At 41.1% G+C, this 20,691-nt stretch overlaps 1 protein-coding gene across 1 annotated transcript in view; it reads right to left on the minus strand.

Moving 5' to 3' along the window:
• LOC124788475 overlaps positions 1–20,691 on the minus strand; it is a 768,283-nt gene that overhangs the window by 191,236 nt on the left and 556,356 nt on the right. Inside the window, exon 3 of the mRNA XM_047255746.1 lies at positions 12,497–12,639. Coding sequence (XP_047111702.1) covers positions 12,497–12,639 — 143 coding nt within the window. The remainder of the gene's footprint in view (positions 1–12,496; positions 12,640–20,691) is intronic.

Raw genomic sequence — 20,691 nt, forward strand, 5'->3', positions numbered from 1 at the left:
CGAACTAGACAGATTTCTGTAGACACCGAGTTCACTATTGTGTTACTGTATCTTCACTAATAAAAGATAAGTACCGACTTTTATTTAATATGAGTGTTTGGGCTTTCCATCTTTCTGTTCACTGTTCCAGCGGACCGGTCGGCCCGCTATTAAAAGTGTGGCGGTGACTTCGTAAGCCATTTCTACAGCCAAGTGTTTGTCACTACGAACACCGCCACAAAATTTTCAAAACATAATGTCACATTAAAGATGCGATTTGACATATTACATAATTCGTCTTGGATTGTAGAGACAACTTAATTGCAGTATGGCACATGTAGCGAAATTTATCGATTATCGGACACCACTATGTAAACAACTGTGTATTTCCTTATCTGAGAAAATATTATCCTAGCTAATTCGCCAATGTGATGACAAGCTGTTAGTGTATGTTCGGACATCAGCAGAAATTGTATGTTTTAACTGTCATGCTGATGTTCCATGTCACATTTTACTTGATGCGTCACCACTATGTGACTTTCACTATTGCATCTGTCGGAAACGGTCACAGTACAAAAAAAAAACAAAAAAAAACTTGATTCTTCAAGAATAATATAGATTCCATATCAGCCACAAACTGACACAACGTCAAAAGTGTATACCAATCACATTTCTTTAACTATTCTGGTTGCGATTGCACTACTCAAACGCTGGGTGACTGAATCGTACCATACATATGCATCAACTCGTGAAGAATTTTTGCAGTCCCGTTTCTCTTAAAATACAGAAAACTAAGAACGGCAGTATACCGCACTATATCAATGAGCAATTTCGTTTTTGATTCTCCAGTCTCGCGGTGCTGTAGTATGGCTAGGGTTATATATAAGTATACCAGGTCTGCAGACATGTACTTGCAAACAAACAAAATACTTATTACGTAAATCTATTTTTTCGAGAAAATATAAACTTTATAACTCTCTCTCTGAGATACATAGTACCATCTGCAATTTACATTCCAGCGCCTTGATCTCTAATCTCATAAAAGTCACTGTGTCACCCGAACAATTGAGACATGCCGAGGCCTTTTCGCCCTATATGCCGTTGAGCTACTGCATATAGATTTCGAAAATGTTGGCCCTGCTATTCTTCACATTATTCCTACGATAACGCTTGAATATCTCCGAAGGGATTCCGAAACATCTTATTGAGCACGTACATAGTGTGTAGCGTCATTACGAAAGAAGTTCTACCACGCCATTTACGTAGTACAAGTGAGCTAGGAGGCATATGCCACGAGGCAAAGCCTTGCGTTGTCCTTAGTTATTGATTTCGGGGGTGTACTGTTGCTGCTGTAGAAGATAGTAACAGTTCGGGGAGGCAAACATTGTTAAGCCCTACGGTAAACGCTGCATCTGTGTTTATTGTGTGGTACCGCTGGCTTCCTCGAAGTTGATTGTGTTTACCACGCCGCCCACCTGCTTTCTCGTTGCTTTGAGAGCACGAAGCTGGAACCCTGGAGCGGTATCTTACAAAAGGACCACGCCTACTCGTCATTACCGCTTCCGTCCAAATTTACGGTACACGCAGTGCTCGGGCAGGAACGGAGGGAAGTGGAACCTCCACATGGCCATGTGTTTAGAAAAAAAAATTGTATTTATTACAGCGGGGTGATCGAGGTATGAGCCTTTTATGTCAGAGTAGTTCCTTACAGTGCAAATGCACCAAAATAATGCTAATTACGCTGTTTTTATTCATGTCTTGATAAAAGGCGTAGAAAGCAAAGGGAAGGAAAAATTTGGGATTGGAAATAAATTTCCAAGAGTCGGTTGTACATACACCGTCCACGAATTCCCTGCAGAAAGCTTTCCAAGAAGGGATTTTAATTAAAGCTTACGGTCAGACGGATAAGTCCAAAACTCTCATTCGCAGATGTCAATTGATTTATTGTTTTTTAGGACACGTAAAACTAAATGTTTTCACTCGCATCTTCTCTTTTAAGTTGCCAGTACCGTTCGACTTATAACAGAACACTGGACACTGAGGGTGAAAGTAGTTCCCGTCAACCACAGAACAGAAGCAAAGTAACCCACTAGTATACAGCGTAACATGCTATAATACTTTATGTAAAACCACTGCCGACGATATACCTTTGCCTAGGAGAGACTACTGGCGCTTTGGGACCCAGGATTCAAACGTGGTGGAGGAGTACGCGGCAAAATGTAAGAACGTCGTTCACATTTCTACAAAATGTTTAAGACCTACAATAGTCTTACATGAAGTTTCTTTGATGTGATGAAGCGCTGCTTGGAGGAAACCAATTTTCTTCTTTTAGGTGACTCGTGGGGAGAACAAACAAATCCGCAGTAATTACGCAGTGCTGCTATGTTTCGACTGCTTACATGGAAGTGGGTCACTAAGAGTGGCGTTTTAATGCTCTTTACGAAAATGTATCCTGTTTCCTTCCAACAACCCTAGTCTTTATGTAATGCTTAAAGTTTCCTAATTTTAAATTTCCAGCATAATATGCACTGCAACAGATCGTAAAGTGATTCACATGAGAGACCGGGAATATTGATACTTCTCGAGTAATTTAGAAGTACACAATCGCACAATAGTCATCTGAGTACAAATTTGAAGCGAAATTTGTGTGTCGACGTTACCAGTTTACTTCAGATCAGTCTAATAATGGCGAATTCATCGAGAAGAACATGTGTGAATGAACCTGATGTGTTTTGTTAAATTTGCGGTTCTCTGACTCTGAAAACAGGAAAAGCAGAAGGGAGAACATAACCTCGTTTTTGAAAAAAGCATACCAATCACAAAAGCATACGTTTCATATTTCGATACAATGTTAGAAAACAAGGACAAAACTTATGCGTCACATAGTGTCATACATGCGTTGCAGGTTTGAGGAAATTGACACAAGGCAAGTAAAAATCTTTACCTTTCGGAATTCCAATAGTATGGGGAGGACAAGAAAACCATGTAGATGGTTACTGTTCTTGTATGGTAGAAGGTGGCGGGAATAAGAAGAACAGTATGAAAAGAATTACTTATCGAAACCTATAAACAGCCGCGAGATTCCCATGCCTGAACCGCCCACTACTTCAGAATATTCATCATTTTTATCATCGTCATCATCAAGTGAAAATTTAGATTCTGATTATGACTCCATACAAAAGTACAAGGAGAGCAATCTACACTCCTGGAAATGGAAAAAAGAACACATTGACACCGGTGTGTCAGACCCACTATACTTGCTCCGGACACTGCGAGAGGGCTGTACAAGCAATGATCACACGCACGGCACAGCGGACACACCAGGAACCGCGGTGTTGGCCGTCGAATGGCGCTAGCTGCGCAACATTTGTGCACCGCCACCGTCAGTGTCAGCCAGTTCGCCGTGGCATACGGAGCTCCATCGCAGTCTTTAACACTGGTAGCATGCCGCGACAGCGTGGACGTGAACCGTATGTGCAGTTGACGGACTTTGAGCGAGGGCGTATAGTGGGCATGCGAGAGGCCGGGTGGACGTACCGCCGAATTGCTCAACACGTGGGGCGTGAGGTCTCCACAGTACATCGATGTTGTCGCCAGTGGTCGGCGGAAGGTGCACGTGCCCGTCGACCTGGGACCGGACCGCAGCGACGCACGGATGCACGCCAAGACCGTAGGATCCTACGCAGTGCCGTAGGGGACCGCACCGCCACTTCCCAGCAAATTAGGGACACTGTTGCTCCTGGGGTATCAGCGAGGACCATTCGCAACCGTCTCCATGAAGCTGGGCTACGGTCCCGCACACCGTTAGGCCGTCTTCCGCTCACGCCCCAACATCGCGCAGCCCGCCTCCAGTGGTGTCGCGACAGGCGTGAATGGAGGGACGAATGGAGACGTGTCGTCTTCAGCGATGAGAGGCCTTGGTGCCAATGATGGCCGTATGCGTGTTTGGCGCCGTGCAGGTGAGCGTCACAATCAGGACTGCATACGACCGAGGCACACAGGGCCAACACCCGACATCATGGTATGGGGAGCGATCTCCTACACTGGTCGTACACCACTGGTGATCGTCGTGGGACACTGAATAGTGCACGGTACATCCAAACCGTCATCGAACCCATCGTTCTACCATTCCTAGACCGGCAAGGGAACTTGCTGTTCCAACAGGACAATGCACGTCCGCATGTATCCCGTGCCACCCAACGTGCTCTAGAAGGTGTAAGTCAACTACCCTGGCCAGCAAGATCTCCGGATCTGTCCCCCATTGAGCATGTTTGGGACTGGATGAAGCGTCGTCTCACTCGGTCTGCACGTCCAACACGAACGCTGGTCCAACTGAGGCGCCAGGTGGAAATGGCATGGCAAGCCGTTCCACAGGACTACATCCAGCATCTCTACGATCGTCTCCATGGGAGAATAGCAGCCTGCATTGTTGTGAAAGGTGGATATACACTGTACTAGTGCCGACATTGTGCATGCTCTGTTGCCTGTGTCTATGTGCCTGTGGTTCTGTCAGTGTGATCATGTGATGTATCTGACCCCAGGAATGTGTCAATAAAGTTTCCCCTTCCTGGGACAATGAATTCACGGTGTTCTTATTTCAATTTCCAGGAGTGTACATAAAAAGAATTGAATGCCTCGGTAAGACACCTAGGTCTCTCAAAAGAAGTAGTAAATGTTTCGGTGTACGATTACAGGAAGAACATTTGTTTACCCAGGGCGCAATATTCTACTGGTTTCGATAAAGGGACTCGGAGTTTCGTGGGTATTTCCCTACGAAGGGCTCGCTTTTTTATTGTAAGGACATTGAATGTGTGTTATCAAGATTTGGTGTTACATGCAACACGAATGGCTGAAGGCTGTTTGTAGTTCCTAACAACGGAAGGCTCAAGGCCGTACTTCTTCACATTGGAAATAAGCATATTATGTTCAAACTAAAGAAAACATATGAAAATATGGAGAAAGTACTGAATCCATTGGACTGTTAGAAACACCAATGAGTTGTATATGGAGACACGAATCAATAGGATTGCTGCTGGGCTAACATTCAGGTTTTACGAACGTTCCTTGTTTCCTACGCGTGTAGGATAGTCGTGCCCGTGAAAGGCACGAATAGAATGGCCTACCAGATCAACAATCAATGCTGTAGAGAAATACATGATAAGGAATGTCTGGAGAAACAAGAGAATATCATCCTCCCGCCTCTTCACATTAATCTGGGAATCATGAAACGGTTTGTCGAAACATTGTATAAAGGTGGAGATTGTTTTAAGTATATATGTTTCCAATTTCCTTTTTTGTCTGAGGCTAAACGTAACGAAGAATTATTTGTGGGACCGAACATTAGAAGTCTGATGAAAGATGAAGTAACAGAAAATGTTCTACCACAAGAACAACGACTTGCTTGGAAAGGATTCAAGAATGTGAATGACAATTTATTAAGCAGTAGGAAGCACACAGATTTCAAGGCCATTGTGAAAAATATGCTGATAGCTCTGAATCTTTATGTTAAATATAAATTATGATTAGGTCTATGAACAAATAAGTGCTGTTTGAATTTCTTCACTGCATAAATTTATAAACAGTTTACAGATAAGTATCTTTATTAATATATTAAAAATATCTCAATATTGTATAAATATGTAATTCCTTATAACATTTTTAGAGTTTCCTCATACGTTATTGCCAAAATTTCACTCCAGCTGCTTCAATACAGGCCATAAATTAATAAAAATCAATCTTCATGATTAAAAGCCGTGAATAAAACTTTAATTTCGCAGCCGTGCGTATTACACGACGAGATTTTTCAAAATGAACCTGGGTTGCCATCGTGCAGTAGTTCCCTCAGGTGTACTCCTCTAGCACAACTCTGCGATATGTATTTTTATGGTCAGATAAAGAATTTGATCAAGAAGCTCTGAAAACTGTTCATATCTCACCGAGAGAGGAAAAGCAATCACATTCTGAGAAGACTGCATCAAAACAAATTTTGCTGTACAACCCCAGATATCCTCCCCAGTACGAGGTGCATTCAAGTTCTAAGGCCTCCAATGTTTTTTCTCGGGACTGGAAAGAGATAGAAACATGCGCATTGTTTTAAAATGAGGCCGCGTTCTTTGTCAATACGTCCCAGAGATGGCAGCACCGTACAGCAGATGGAGTTTTACAGCCAGCAGCGAGAATGAGAACTGTTTTAAAAACTTAAAATGGCGACGTTTTCGTTACTTGAACAGCGTGCAATCATTCGTTTTCTGAATTTGCGTGGTGTGAAACCAATTGAAATTCATCTACAGTTGAAGGAGACATGTGGTGATGGAGTTATGGATGTATCGAAAGTGCGTTCGTGGGTGCGACAGTTTAATGAAGGCAGAACATCGTGTGACAACAAACCAAAACAACCTCGGGCTCGCACAAGCCAGTCTGACGACATGATTGATGAAGTGGAGAGAATTGTTTTGGGGGATCGCCGAATGACTGTTGAACAGATCGCCTCCAGAGTTGGCATTTCTGTGGGTTCTGTGCATACAATCCTGCATGAAGACCTGAAAATGCGAAAAGTGTCATCCAGGTGGGTGCCACAAATGCTGACAGACGACTACATGGCTGCCCGTGTGGCATGTTGCCAAGCAATGTTGATGCGCAACGACAGCATGAATGGGACTTTCTTTTCGTAGGTTGTGACAATGGATGAGACGTGGATACCATTTTTCAATCCAGAAACAAAGCGCCAGTCAGCTCAATGGAAGCACACAGATTCGCCGCCACCAAAATAATTTCGGGTAACCGCCAGTACTGAAAAAATGATGGTGTCCATGTTCTGGGACAGCGAGGGCGTAATACTTACCCATTGCGTTCCAAAGGGCACTACGGTAACAGGTGCATCCTACGAAAATGTTTTGAAGAACAAATTCCTTCCTGCACTGCAACAAAAACGTCCGGGAAAGACTGCGCGTGTGCTGTTTCACCAAGACAACGCACCCGCACATCGAGCTAACGTTACGCAACAGTTTCTTCGTGATAACAACTTTGAAGTGATTCCTCATGCTCCCTACTCACCTGACCTGCCTCCTATTGACTTTTGTCTTTTTCCAACAATGAAAGACACTCTCCGTGGCCGCACATTCACCAGCTGTGCTGCTATTGCCTCGGCAATTTTCCAGTGGTCAAAACAGACTCCTAAAGAAGCCTTCGCCACTGCCATGGAATCATGGCGTCAGCGTTGTGAAAAATGTGTACGTCTGCAGGGCGATTACGTCGAGAAGTAAGGCCAGTTTCATCGATTTCGGGTGAGTAGTTGATTAGAAAGAAAATCGGAGGCCTTTGATCTTGAATGCACCTCGTATTTGGCGAAGTGAGCAACGAATAGAACCCAGCGACTGGAAAAAATCCCAGGACTTTCTCGATTTTAAGGAAGGTCGTACGACAGATACATGTAACTGACATCAATCTATCGTAGAATTATGGAACATCTGTTCTGCTCCCGCTTGATAACATTCATACAGAAATTTGTAACAAAATTAAAATGAACTCCGCAATCTGAGATCATATGAAACTCATCTAAGCCTGTCAGTGTATAAGCAATAGATCAGTGCAAATAAAGGCGTCGAGGTGACGCCACCTTTCTCATTCGAAGACGTTTGAAACACCTCTTTACTGGCGTTTCTAAACAAATTACGAATCTACCGAGTATCGGACGAAATAAGAGTCTGGACTGAGGTCAGGCAGGAGGCTGTGGTGACACAGACTCAAAAGATTTAGTGTCAAACAACAAAATTTTCACAAGCCCAACGTAAATTTTACCTATGTGTTTCAGACGGGAACACGTTAAATGATATTAGCACAGAATTCTCGAAAGCCAATAAATGCTTCATGTATTGAGTTCTCATTATTGACGTAGACTTGGCCGGTGCCAATGTTTTTGCAATTTCTACGATCTGAAGCTATGTATGCAGTATCGACGAAATTATGTAAAAGAATCACCTGAAGTCGTTGCTACAGACAGCACTGCAGTCACCCTGAAACTGCAACGATGATACTTACCGCAGAGCTGAAACTATTTCATATGGGAGAAGAGTAATGGAGGAAGGTAAAACTAGTAAGTACTTCCTGTTGCAAACTAGCCGTTAAACGGGATCAAGAGTTATGAGAGAGCAAGTGAATCAGTAACATTAGAAAAAGCGTCAGTTTAGAAAAGCAAAATGTTCAGGAAACGAAAATAACCAACTGCAGATCAGAGAATAAGAAAATCAAATGGTTTTCTACATATTTGATGACAAAAAATGGTCTCTATCAAAGTTGATAAGTGTTATAACCTATAATTAGTAGTTTCAAAGCAACAAAAATTATTAAAATTGAAAGACTTACGTCGTTTCCAAATTAATTTTATACTTATGGCTTCAAAATACATGCTATTATAATTATTAATCCTACATAAAACACAAGCCTCTGACCCATGAAATTCATGAGGTTTAACAGAACAGGGAATATCAGTAACTTATACTAGCACGTCAGTTAAATTTACACTAATATAATCTGAAGAATGGATATTATGTAATTCTTCCTGTTCTTAGTATTATTTTACAAGAGTATTGATGGTAATGACGCTAAGCAGTATTACCAATATAATGTGTGGAAGAACACAATTTTCTGTACGTGGCAAAATTAGTGAACATTTTCTCTAAGATGTCGATAGTACTCTTTTTATTCCTCAGGCAAATACTGAAGTGTCTTCATAATATCACCCAATTTTACTTCATCAATTTATGCTCTGATAGACTCTGTTGGATATAAGGCTTACCGGATGACTAATTCTAGTGGTTTTCAGTTTGAATGCGTGTTACACCAAACCATTGGTACGCTCTGACGCAATAACTTTACCCGGTAAGACGCACAAGTATTTGAAATGCCTGAAAATTATTATCTGGAAATGGGTTTCCTGGCATCGTGGAGGATTGATACTTTCTGTAGGCCTTACGTTGTTCTTGTAGAAGTCAGGCCACCACTCTCTGAAATGTCTGGTATCGTCCATACCTGCCACTGTCGCGGTATATTTAAGTTTGGAACTTGACTCGTATCATTAATTAGCACATCTGTTTTGGATGATATGTTCTGTCATGCTTTCTTATTAATCTCTTTAACTGCCAGAAACCACGGTCGTTTTGTAGGAAACAATGTCTCTTTACGGGGAAAAGCAGCTCAGCAGTCTCAAAAGGTACGTTTTCTGTGTTAGCAAAGCTCGCACAATCGTCAAGTTAACGTTTTTCTCCCTGCAAGCATCGGGAAAAAGATGGAGTTCAGTAATGTCCTTGGACCGGTTGTTATTGATGTAGTGTGAAATGGAAAATGTTATCTGACCTGGTCTTTTATCGCTTGGCATTCAATATAGATGTAAATGTGGCCAGTCTCAGTCTTTATGTTGTGAATTTCAAATACATTAAGCTTCAAATGTCAACAGTAAAATAACTCTTGTACTGGAGTAACTGGGAAACTTGTATTTTGCATGTAGTCAAAGGTGAGCACTAATGTGTTCGCTGAAATTTTACATCAAAGTCTTCTTTAAAATGTTTAGCATAGTATTGATAAATTACTTTAATATCTGGGTGCTTAACTTTGACAAGGTCGAACATGACTTTCACAGACAGTCTTCCTTCCATTTACAGTGACTCTTTCCCGGAGCAATGATACCGTTTTGTAGGCAGTTATTTAGTATGACTCTGGATATGTATTTTTACGCCAGTAGACTTCACATGTGTGGTAACATTTTTCCCAAGCTGGTCTCTTGGAGATTTACCAGAAAGCAGAACTTCCGTTATATGGCGAATTCTTCCTTCACCCTTTAAACCACGTAAACTAATATAAGCCTTCTGGTGCACTTCCGTTCTTGATTCGTTGATGGTAGTATGCTATGTGATGCTAAAGCTACGCTTTATGACTCTGTATTCTTTACCGGGACGTTTCCTCTGTACAGGTTGACGTTCTGTTAAACCTTACAAACAGAGGTCTTTATCATTCTTGCTTTTCAAACAGTTGAATCAATATAAAATTTGATTCTGTTGTACCTCATCTCTATCATGAAAACAGTCTTCCTTACAGATGCATCAGGGACCAATTTGTCCTGCTAGACACTACCACAATTTTCATTATATTCTTTTCCCTCCACATGACGCCGTTTAATTATTTCACTTGTGTAAAAATCTGCATTTCTAACGTCTTTACCCAGTTTCCGCTTGTTTCCAATAGCCACAATTTATGAAACACTTCACAGCACAAAGAATAAAAGTAATATAGTGCCTTTATTCGCGAACCAAGCAAATCAGCTATTTATAACAAACGATAAGCGTACTCCATTGTGAACGGTGGTAACAACATAAAGCGTAGAAACAGCGGTAGTACTGGACTTACGTGCTTCCTAAAATCAACTAGATTTATCGTATTCTGTTGTGTTACGGGTATACATTGGACTACCCACGCAGAATGACAGAACTTCGCTCAGAGAAGCAGATAGAACATAAATCTGACTTGCGAAAGCAGAAGATTTATGTAGTTTCTAACATTACTTATTCAAGTACTGATAGTTAATAAACAAATCTACGTCATGCCATGGTCTAAATTGGGAGATTTTATCATAACAAAAAGAAATATTGAATGCATTGCAAAAATCACCCAGTACAAAATAATTTTACTTATAAGATAGGTAGTAATTTATTTTGGTAAAAAGTTATCAAACATCCCTAGTTTTACAACACGAAAGAACGACTGATTGCCACAAAAGCTCACGAGAGATGGACAAGTAGATATCGCTAGCTACTAGCGTCCATTGTTTCTGAGCATAATAGAAGGAGTGCTGTGTTCCAATTTTAGCAAATATGCGACATGAGGAATTACTGCATGTGAATATGACTAGAAAAACAATACGTCCTGCAAGAGACGTAAGTGAAACTCGCTGGAAAGGCGAGGATTTAACCAAGAGCATGTAGCGAGTTCACCATATTGTAAGCAACTGGATGATTAAATCTGCCAACCAATGTCCCAAATGTAGCCAAAAGTAGGGACAAACTACACACAATATAGCGTCAGAATGCTGCTTCAGCCAGGCAACGCTTCTTTAAAACCGGAATTCGCGGCAAGGCCTCTGATTCTCGCAAGGCAAGTTCTCAGATCTGCGTGAGTCATACGAAGCTTGAGAACTAGGAGCTAATGTGACAATATTGAGAGTGGTAGTGATGTTCAGTCCCAATGGGGCACTGTTAACTGCGGCGTTCCCTAAGGGTCGGCGCTGGGGCCACTGCTTTTTCTTATTTATATAAATGATATGCCTTCTAGTATTACAGGTGACTCAAAAATATTTCTGTTTGCTGATGACATCAGCTTGGTAGTGAAGGATCTTGTGTGTATTATTGAAACATTATCAAATAATGTAGTTCATGTAATAATTTCGTGGCTTGTGGCAAATATTTGATGCTAAATCACAGTAATACTCAGTTTTTACAGTTCCTAACTTACAATTCAACAAGAACTGATATTTTGATCCGACAGAATGGGCATATTGTAAGCGAGACGGAACAATTCAAGTTCCTAGGCGTTCGGATAGATAGTAAGTTGTTGTGGAAAGCCCATGTTCAGGGTCTTGTTCAGAAACTAAATGCTGCTTTATTTCCCATTAGAGCAGTATTTGAAATAAGTGACAGTTCAACACTTCGCATATTTTCAGACGCTTATGTCATATGGTATTATTTTTTGGAATTCAAAAAGGGTATTTTCGGCTCAAAAACGGGCTGTTCGAGCTATATGTGGTGTAAGTTCGAGAACCTCTTGTCGACACCTATTCAATAGTCTGGGAATTCTGACATTGCCCTCACGGTACATATTTTCTTTAATGTCGTTTGTTGTTAGTAATATTAGCTTATTCCCAAGAGTTAGCAGCTTGCACTCAGTTAACACTAGGCAGAAATCAAATCTGCATGTGGAATGCACTTCCTTGACTCTTGTGCAGAAAGGAGTGCACTATTCTGCTGCATCCGTTTTCAGTAAGCTACCACAAGAACTCAAAAATCTTAGCAGTAGCCCAAACGCTTTTAGGTCTAAACTGAAGAGTTTCCTCATGGTTCACTCCTTCTATTCTGTCGACGAGCTCCTGGAAGAGCTGAAAAATTAAGCAAACTCCAGTGTTACATTGTTGATTTTCTTTATTTAAACTTACGAATTGTCGCCTGAATACAATTCTTGTATTTCACTTTATCTGCTTCTACAAACGTGTTATAATTTCATGTATTGACTCGTTCCATGACCATGGAGACTTCTCCTTAATTTGGTCCCACGGAACAATAAATAAATTAATACAATAAAAGAAAAATAAATAAAACCAGCCATCCATTGCAGCCCGTCAGAAATACGATAGTGTTGCAAAACAGCGAACTGGCGAGCAATGCGCTTGGTCGCGTACGAAAGAAGTCGTTGCGAATAGCCAACATGTTTCGGGCTCACTCTTAAGCAAGCTTCACACAGAGAGCAGACCACTGACCGTCTTGTCGTGCAGCAGCTGCACGCGGCAGTCGAGGGTGGCCGTCTGGCCGACGCGCACGCTGACGTTGCCCCCCTCGGAGCTCTCCACGTGGGGGCCCCAGTCGTGGTGGTGGTGCAGGTGCTCCGTCCGCGTCGTAGGGCCTGCACACAAGCAACATGACACCTTAGCACAGGCATCTCAGCAAAAACCTATCTGTTTGACAGGAGATGTTACTGTCAGCATTCTAGGAAAAAAATAATGTCTGCTGTTTGTACAATTTCAATGGACAATTTCTATACAACATGAAGAAGAGAAAAACAGGATAATGGAATGTAGTCGAATTAAATCGGGTGATGCTGAGGGTATTAGATTAGGAAATGAGACGCTTAAATTAGTAAATGAATTTTGCTATTTGGGGAGCAAAATAACTGATGATGGTCGAAGTAGAGAGGATATAAAACGTAGACTGGCAATGGCGAGGAATGCGTTTCCGAAGAAGAGAAATTTGTTTACGTCAGGTATAGATTTAAGTATCAGGACGTCGTCTTTGAAAGTATTTGTATGGAGTGTGGCCATTACGGAAGTGAAACGTGGGCGATAAATAGTTTAGACAAGAAGAGAATAGAAGCTTTTGAAATGTGGTGCTACAGAAGAATGTTGAAGATTAGATGGGTAGATCACATAACTAATGATGAGGTATTGAATAGAATTGGGGAGAAGAGGAGTTTGTGGCACAACTTGACTAGAAGAAGGGATCGGTTGGTAGGACATGTTCTGAGGCATCAGGGGATCACTAATTTAGCATTGGAGGGCAGTGTGGAGGGTAAAAATCGTAGAGGTAGACCAAGGGATGAATACACAAAGCAGATTCAGAAGGATGTAGGTTGCAGTAGGAACTGGGGGATGAAGAATCTTGCACAGGATAGAGTAGCAAGGGCAGCTGCATAAAATCAGTTTCTGGACTGAAGACCACAACAAGAACAACAATTTCGTTACTGTTCAGCTTCAAAGGAATATGGGATGCTTTCATCAAATTTTGTAGTACCATGCATACAGGATGATGGTTAATAACCGAAACCAGTAGATGACCAATGATACAAACAAATAGGTTATGGTTAAACTGCATTTTAGAAACAAATGAGTAACTTTTCAAAGCAACGACGCAAAGAAGACAGTAATAACGAAATCTACAGTCTCTGTGCGTGACGAAAGCTTATCTGGTGCGTTTCGCAGCCAGAAATCGTATTTTTATTTTGTTTGTTTGTGAGAAAATCATGTTGTGATTGGAATAAGAGGGAGAAATGGCAAGTAGTACGAATTGTAGTTCTACCGCAGCAGCATGATATCCTATCGAGACTGCAATTTATCGTTTCGTGATGTTGTTTCGCGCGATGACCAGGGTCCCATCACTACTGTGAGAATATGATATCTTTGGGATCAAGAGTATCTTGCTCAACGCCTGCAGGATTTCAATAACCCCGCGCGACTAGCAGCTGTCAGGATAAATGTGTTGTTCACTTCTCCCTCCAAAACAGTACAGCTTGGTCATGTACTTCGATTCCGGAAATGGACTTGTTTGTGGCAAGAAAGGTTTCCACAACTCGAAACTAAATTTTTATGGCCGAAATCAGATTAACTAATGTTTATTACTGACGACTGGTATCGACAGTTGGAACTCTTATCTCCTGATCTTAAAAGGACACGTAATTGTATAATTTGAGATATATTCCTGATGTGTATAATATGTGATGCAAATATTTGTACATACGTGCATTTGTATTATACAGGGTGTTAAAAAAAGGTACTGCCAAACTTTCAGGAAACATTCCTCACACACAAAGAAAGAAAATATTTTATGTGGACATGTGCCCGGAAACGCTTACTTTCCATGTTAAAGCTCATTTTATTACTTCTCTTCAAGTCACATTAATCATGGAATGGAAACACACAGCAACAGAACGTACCAGCGTGACTTCAAAGACATTGTTACAGGAAATGTTCAAAATGTCCTCCGTTAGCGAGGATACATGCATCCACCCTCCGACGCATGGAATCCCTGATGCGCTGATGCAGCCCTGGAGAATGGCGTATTGTATCACAGCCGTCCTTAATACGAGCACGAAGAGTCTCTACACTTGGTACCGGGGTTGCGTAGACAAGAGCTTTCAAATGCCCCCATAAATGAAAGTCAAGAGGGTTGAGGTCAGGAGAGCGTGGAGGCCTTGGAATTGGTCCACCTCTACCAATCCATCGGTTACCGAATCTGTTGTTGAGAAGCGTACGAACACTTCGACTGAAATGTGCAGGAGCTCCATCGTGGATGAACCACATGTAGTGTCGTACTTGTAAAGGCACATGTTCTAGCAGCACAGGTAGAGTATCCCGTATGAAATCATGATGACGTGCTCCATTGAGCGTAGGTGGAAGAACATGGGGTCAAATCAAGACATCACCAACAATACCTGCCCAAACGTTCACAGAAGGTTCACACAAGCACCGAAGTCAACATTACCTTCCTTCAATTGGGCCAACTGGCGGTGAATCGAGAAAGTACAGTACATACTGACGAAACTAAAATGAGCTCTAACATGGAAATTAAGCGTTTCCGGACACACGTCCACATTACTTCTTTTCTTTATTTGTGTGTGAGGAATGTTTCCTGAAAGTTTGGCCGTACTTTTTTGTAACACCCTGTATATCTTGCACTAAGATGTCTCGGAAGGCTACGTGTGTGAACATGACCATATACACAACATGCTTTTTATCTGTACGTCGTTTTTATTATGTATAATTTATACGTGAAATGTATTCGAAGTTACGAATACGAACAACCATTAGCTGCAGTATGGAATGACTACAATGAAAATTCGTACCGGCCCGGAACTCGAACGCTGATTTCCCGCTAATCGCGAGCGATCGTCTTGCCACTAGGCTATTCGAGCACTAAACTTGATTGACGACATACGCAATTCTGAGGCTGGTCGCGAGTCGCGCTCAGACAGCCTAACGGTAAGGCATCCGCTTGCGGTATTTCGGGGTTCCATTCCGACTCTGGCACAAACTTTCACTGTCGTCATTCCACTCGTACAACTAATGGCTGTCCATGTTCACAAGTTCGAGTTTGTTCTACGTCTTTCATAACGGCTATAGTCACCGCTTTGCCTGTTCCTTTGGACATGCAGGCGTGTACGAAGGAAGTTTGCATCATACTTCTGAACAATACAGGCATTGCAATATCGTATGCATAATTTGCTGTATATAATCCTTCATAATGATATTGTATCAGTGGCAATGAGACACGGTTTATAACCAAACAATTTGTGACGCGTTTGTGGGCAGACTTTTCAAAGCAGGGAGAAACAAGCAGCGCAGCGATGTACGTAGTTATTAAGGTTCTGCATGCAAAAATGTCTGCATTGATGCCCTGTATTTTAAACGTGGGATAAGTAAATTATCATTATTTGTTATATTTTCTAGAGTTAAAATTGTAATAGGCGAAAGTTATAGTGAGTGGTACCTTGGAAATGATACAAGTTTCGGGAATGTATGGGAGTAAGTGTATCAATCTAATACAATAGACTCGGTTATGAAAATATACAACTCGAACGAGAATGACAAAATTTCAAATTTACCGCTTACCTTCTGATGGTGCAGAACTTGCGAAATGTATTAGATCTACAACAGCAACGTGTCACTTTAGTCTTTTGGTGTCTCTTGCCTGAATGAAATTTTAATCTGACCCCGGGCCACCTGACATCATTCGGCTGATGGTAGCTGCCAGAAGGTATTCAACTCGATATCAAGTGTATTCGTTAAGTTGGCCTCCCTCGGACTGCGAACTTCACTTCCTCCCAGTTGTAATAATAGCACAGTGCTAACAACTATGGGAAAGCATATGGAATATTTCCCCCTGTTATGTTTCTTATTCCTGCAATTTCTTTTACAATTATATTCGGTAGCTATTTTTATGACATGGGGTCAGTATCTGAAAATTTCAAATATTGAAACACTGTTTTTCTAACTTAATATTAGTATTTTACATTTGTTTGGGTATCAGGAATTAACGAGCTAATTAGTGTACATAAAAACTGTGCTAATTACTGTCCCCAGCCATTTTAAAACTTTGCTGTCGTTTCCCATATGCAAACATATACCCAATTAGTAATTTTCAAATCATGAAGGACAAAACATATTAAATCAGTGAAATATCCACACTGCTAATGACGAAAATATGTAGCAACTTCTGCCCTAATTTAATTTCAGAGTAATTAGCATTGTTACTGATATGAGATCCGGCATTTTGGCAAACTAGGCAGCTAGTTCCATAGCAATTGTTGTTCTATCTAAATGTTCTCATTCTGAAGAATCTCCCTCCAATGTTCAGTTAATCAGACATGTAAATGTATATTTGTAACTTATATAAAATACCAACAAACAACGTTATATAAATGTACTACTAATTATTATAATCTATAGAAAGAGATGCTGCTGGAAGACAATTTAGCGAGTCTGCAAAAATCTGTGAAATGTGCAAGAGCCAATACGAGGAAATATAGTGTAGACGAGTTAACACGTATTACAACTCATACGATGTACAGCATTTCATCTAAATTTCGCATCCAAAAGATCATTCTGTAATACATTGACTGTTTTTATTGACTGACTGTGAACTTACAATTAACCTCTGGACCTTCATTAATCTTCAGTAGTGCATTCTGTAAGCCGCACTGGACTGTTACCTGTGTTATTTTCCAAATGCACATCGTTTTATCGTATTGATCTGTATGTTATCCTTTAGGACAGTGTGATTACAGAATGTGCTAATGGTTTACTTGCCACAATAAAACTTTTGGTCATTCCAGTTTTACGTTCTTACACTCGAACGATGATTTTACGACACATCAAGAGATTGTAGTATGTGGGTAACCATTTATATGTAAATAAATTATACGTAATGAGACTTGATCTGTTCATAAACGGTACGTCATTCAGCGTCAAAAAACTATTGAACAATCTGCACTGGAAACTTTTTGGGGACCTCATCATTTGAAATAGCCTACTAGAGACGGTCACTTATCAGCCATAGTCGAAGGAGGTGCCACTACTGATGGCTTAATGGCACGGATGGATGCGGATATGTTACACAGTGACCGTCAGTACTTTAACACGCGAAGTTGTATTCAGAGACAGCTGTCAAAAGGTCGAGACTGTTCTTCCAAATGATGAGATCTTATGCGTTCGCAAGATTTATTCCTAGCGGCTTCCATAAAGATTCTTTGCAGGCTTAAAATTAGTTCCAAAATTTCTATCACACGCGTTCGATCAACCCACGGCAGTGCGACAATACGTAGTGCAGAGATTCTTGTAGCCAGGACATACACTTTAGTTCTGCCTCGTGACCAATCCGAGCGATATCCCACAATGTTACAAATGAATTCGTGAGTTCGCTGTTTAAAATATCCATCCGACGAAATTAAGGTTTCCATGGTCTTCTTAAATCTCTTAAAACACATGTGCCTAGATGGTTCCACTGAAAAGGCCATAGCGAAGTCTTCTCCAGTGCCGTCAGCATCCAAACTTGAGCACAGTCTCAGGCGTCTGTGCCGCCAAGGCGCTAAACCCTAAATTTCCTTGACCGTTTTTATACATAATTTTACATGAACCAACAACACCAAATGTATTCGCACCTACGATACGAACAACCATTAGCTGCATATGGGAAAGGCTACGATGAAAATTTGTGGGAGAACGGAAACCAGATTTCCCGATTTACGCAAGCGGTCACCTTAACCACTCTGGCTCTCCGTGGACGACTCCGGACAGACTAAAGTTGCATGCACGTCCGAAGGAACACTGAATCGTTCTTCTGAACAGCACAGGCACTGTAACACCAGAATCCAACAAGTAGAATACAGACAAGAATGAGGAAACTCGAATTCCATCTTAATTAACACTACAGCAAAAGTATGGAAGAACCGTTAGCACTGATGAAGAGAACTTCGTATCTACTTACGTGTCAGACTACCAAGTCATCTGCAGTGAATTAGAGCAGATTCCACCACTTCTTATGCACATATTTATTAGGAGGCTAGTAGAGTTCATTCTGTCAGAAAACACGCCAGTGGTATTCAAGGAAAAGTCACTGATAAGATAACGCTGTGATAGAAGATTACAGTTAGATTGCATCATGGACAAGCAGAAATTCAGAAGTGAGATACTGGTTTGTAGGGTGTACCAAGGAATACACTAGTATTGAGGAGTCAATGCGCAAGCAAGTGGGATACGAAGATATTAAGGAGTGATAAGATACACTTGAAGTTCTTTGAGGCTTTAGTTATTGCGATAATGAATAGCCCAGTAGGTATTTCAGTTTAAGAAGAGTGGGCATCTCTAAACACGGCAGTCACAGATGTTGGGAAGAAATATACAGGTTTCAACAAAGGTAACTGCGAACAAACCATGGCTAGCAGAAGAATTAAAATGATCGACGAAGGAAGTAAGTTCAAAAATGTTCAGGGAAACTTAATAATAATGAAATACATGTCACTTAGGCTGAAATAAATAGGAGATGCTGGAAAGCTAAGGCTAAATGTCAGCAAGAAAAAATATTGAAGAAGTCAAAAACGAAATGTTCGATGTTAGGATTCAGTCAGCATACATAAACGTCAAAACAATCGTCGATGAAATTAAATGGAAAGGCGGTAACCCTGAGAGTGCAGTGGGAATACTAGTGGTAAATGCAATGGAGAGAGCGGGTAGGTGGAAAGAGTACATTAAACGCCTCTATGAGCGATAGGACTTGTCCGACGACGTGATAGAAGAGGAATAAGGAGTCGACAGGGAAGAGACAAGGATCAGTATTCGAAAGTCTTGGCATCAAACAAGGCAGAAGTGATTGGCAATATCCGGACGAAATATTTAAAATTCTTGGGAAGTGGCTACAAAATGAATATTCATGTTCGAGTGTAGAATGTATGAGTCCCGCGATATACCATCAGACTTTCTGGCAAAAGTCATCCACAGAATTCCGAAGATTGCAAGAGCCGACAAGTGCGAGAATTATCGCACAATCAGCTTAGCAGCTCATGTAGCAAGGTTGCTGACTAGAATAACATAAGGAATGGAAAATCAAACTTAGAATCTGCTAGATAACGATCAGTTTGATTTTAGGGGAGGTGTAGGCACCAAAGATGCATTTCTGACGATTCCGTTGATATGGAAGCAAACTGAAGAAAAATCGAGAAAATTCCATATACAAAAGAGATTTTCACTCTACAGCGGAGAGTGCGCTGATATAAAATTTCCTGGAAGATTGAAACCATGGACCTCAGCAAGACTTGAACTCGGGTCTTTCGCCTTTCGCGGTAACTGCTGTCCTGGTAATATCGTTCTTCCTGGAGTGCTCGCCCTTAGACCTGCAAGTTTCGCAGGAAAACTTGTGTGAAGTTCGAGAAGTAGGAATTGTGACACTGGAGGAAGTATGGGTAGTTCAGTCTGCAGGTTCCGTGTTAGAGTCTCAATCCGGTACACAGCTTATATCTGGCAGAAAGTTTAAGTCTCATATGACCTGTCGACTGGTAAAGACCGTTCCACCTTGTAAAATGCCTCAAAGATATTCTAAATTCTGCCAAAAATAGGGGTAAGCTTTTTATTTGTACTTTATTTTTTTTTTAATGGAGGGTAATATGAGATGTTGGCGAGAACCAAGAGAGAGCGTAAGAGTGAAAGACCGTATTGGTATTAAAAAGTGTGTGAGACTGGGATGTGTTCTTCCGCCCGTACTGTTCATCAGGTTAGCAATGACTGAAATAAAACTAAGTTGCAAGAAAGAGATTAAAAATTGAGGAGAGAGGAAGTCAGTTATAAAATTCGCTGATGACGTTGCTATGCTCAGTGAAAGAGAAATCGTGAGAGAGGTTCTGTTGAACAGAATGAGCATAGAATATGGACTGAGAATAAATCGAAGAACGAAGAATGTAATGAGAAGTAGCAGGAATGAAAACAGCGAGAAACTTAATAGCAGTATTGGCGATCAAGAGGCAGATAATGTTAAGGAACTCAGGTACCTAAGCAGCAAAACAACCCATGACGGACGCAGCAAGGACGACAAAAACACAGACCAGCACTGGCAAAAAGGGTATTCGTAGCCAAGACAAGTCTGTTAATATCAAACATAGATCTTAATTTGAAGAAGAAATTTCTCATAATGGACG

Source organism: Schistocerca piceifrons, chromosome 3 (assembly GCF_021461385.2).
Source record: "Schistocerca piceifrons isolate TAMUIC-IGC-003096 chromosome 3, iqSchPice1.1, whole genome shotgun sequence".
NCBI lineage: Eukaryota > Metazoa > Arthropoda > Insecta > Orthoptera > Acrididae > Schistocerca > Schistocerca piceifrons.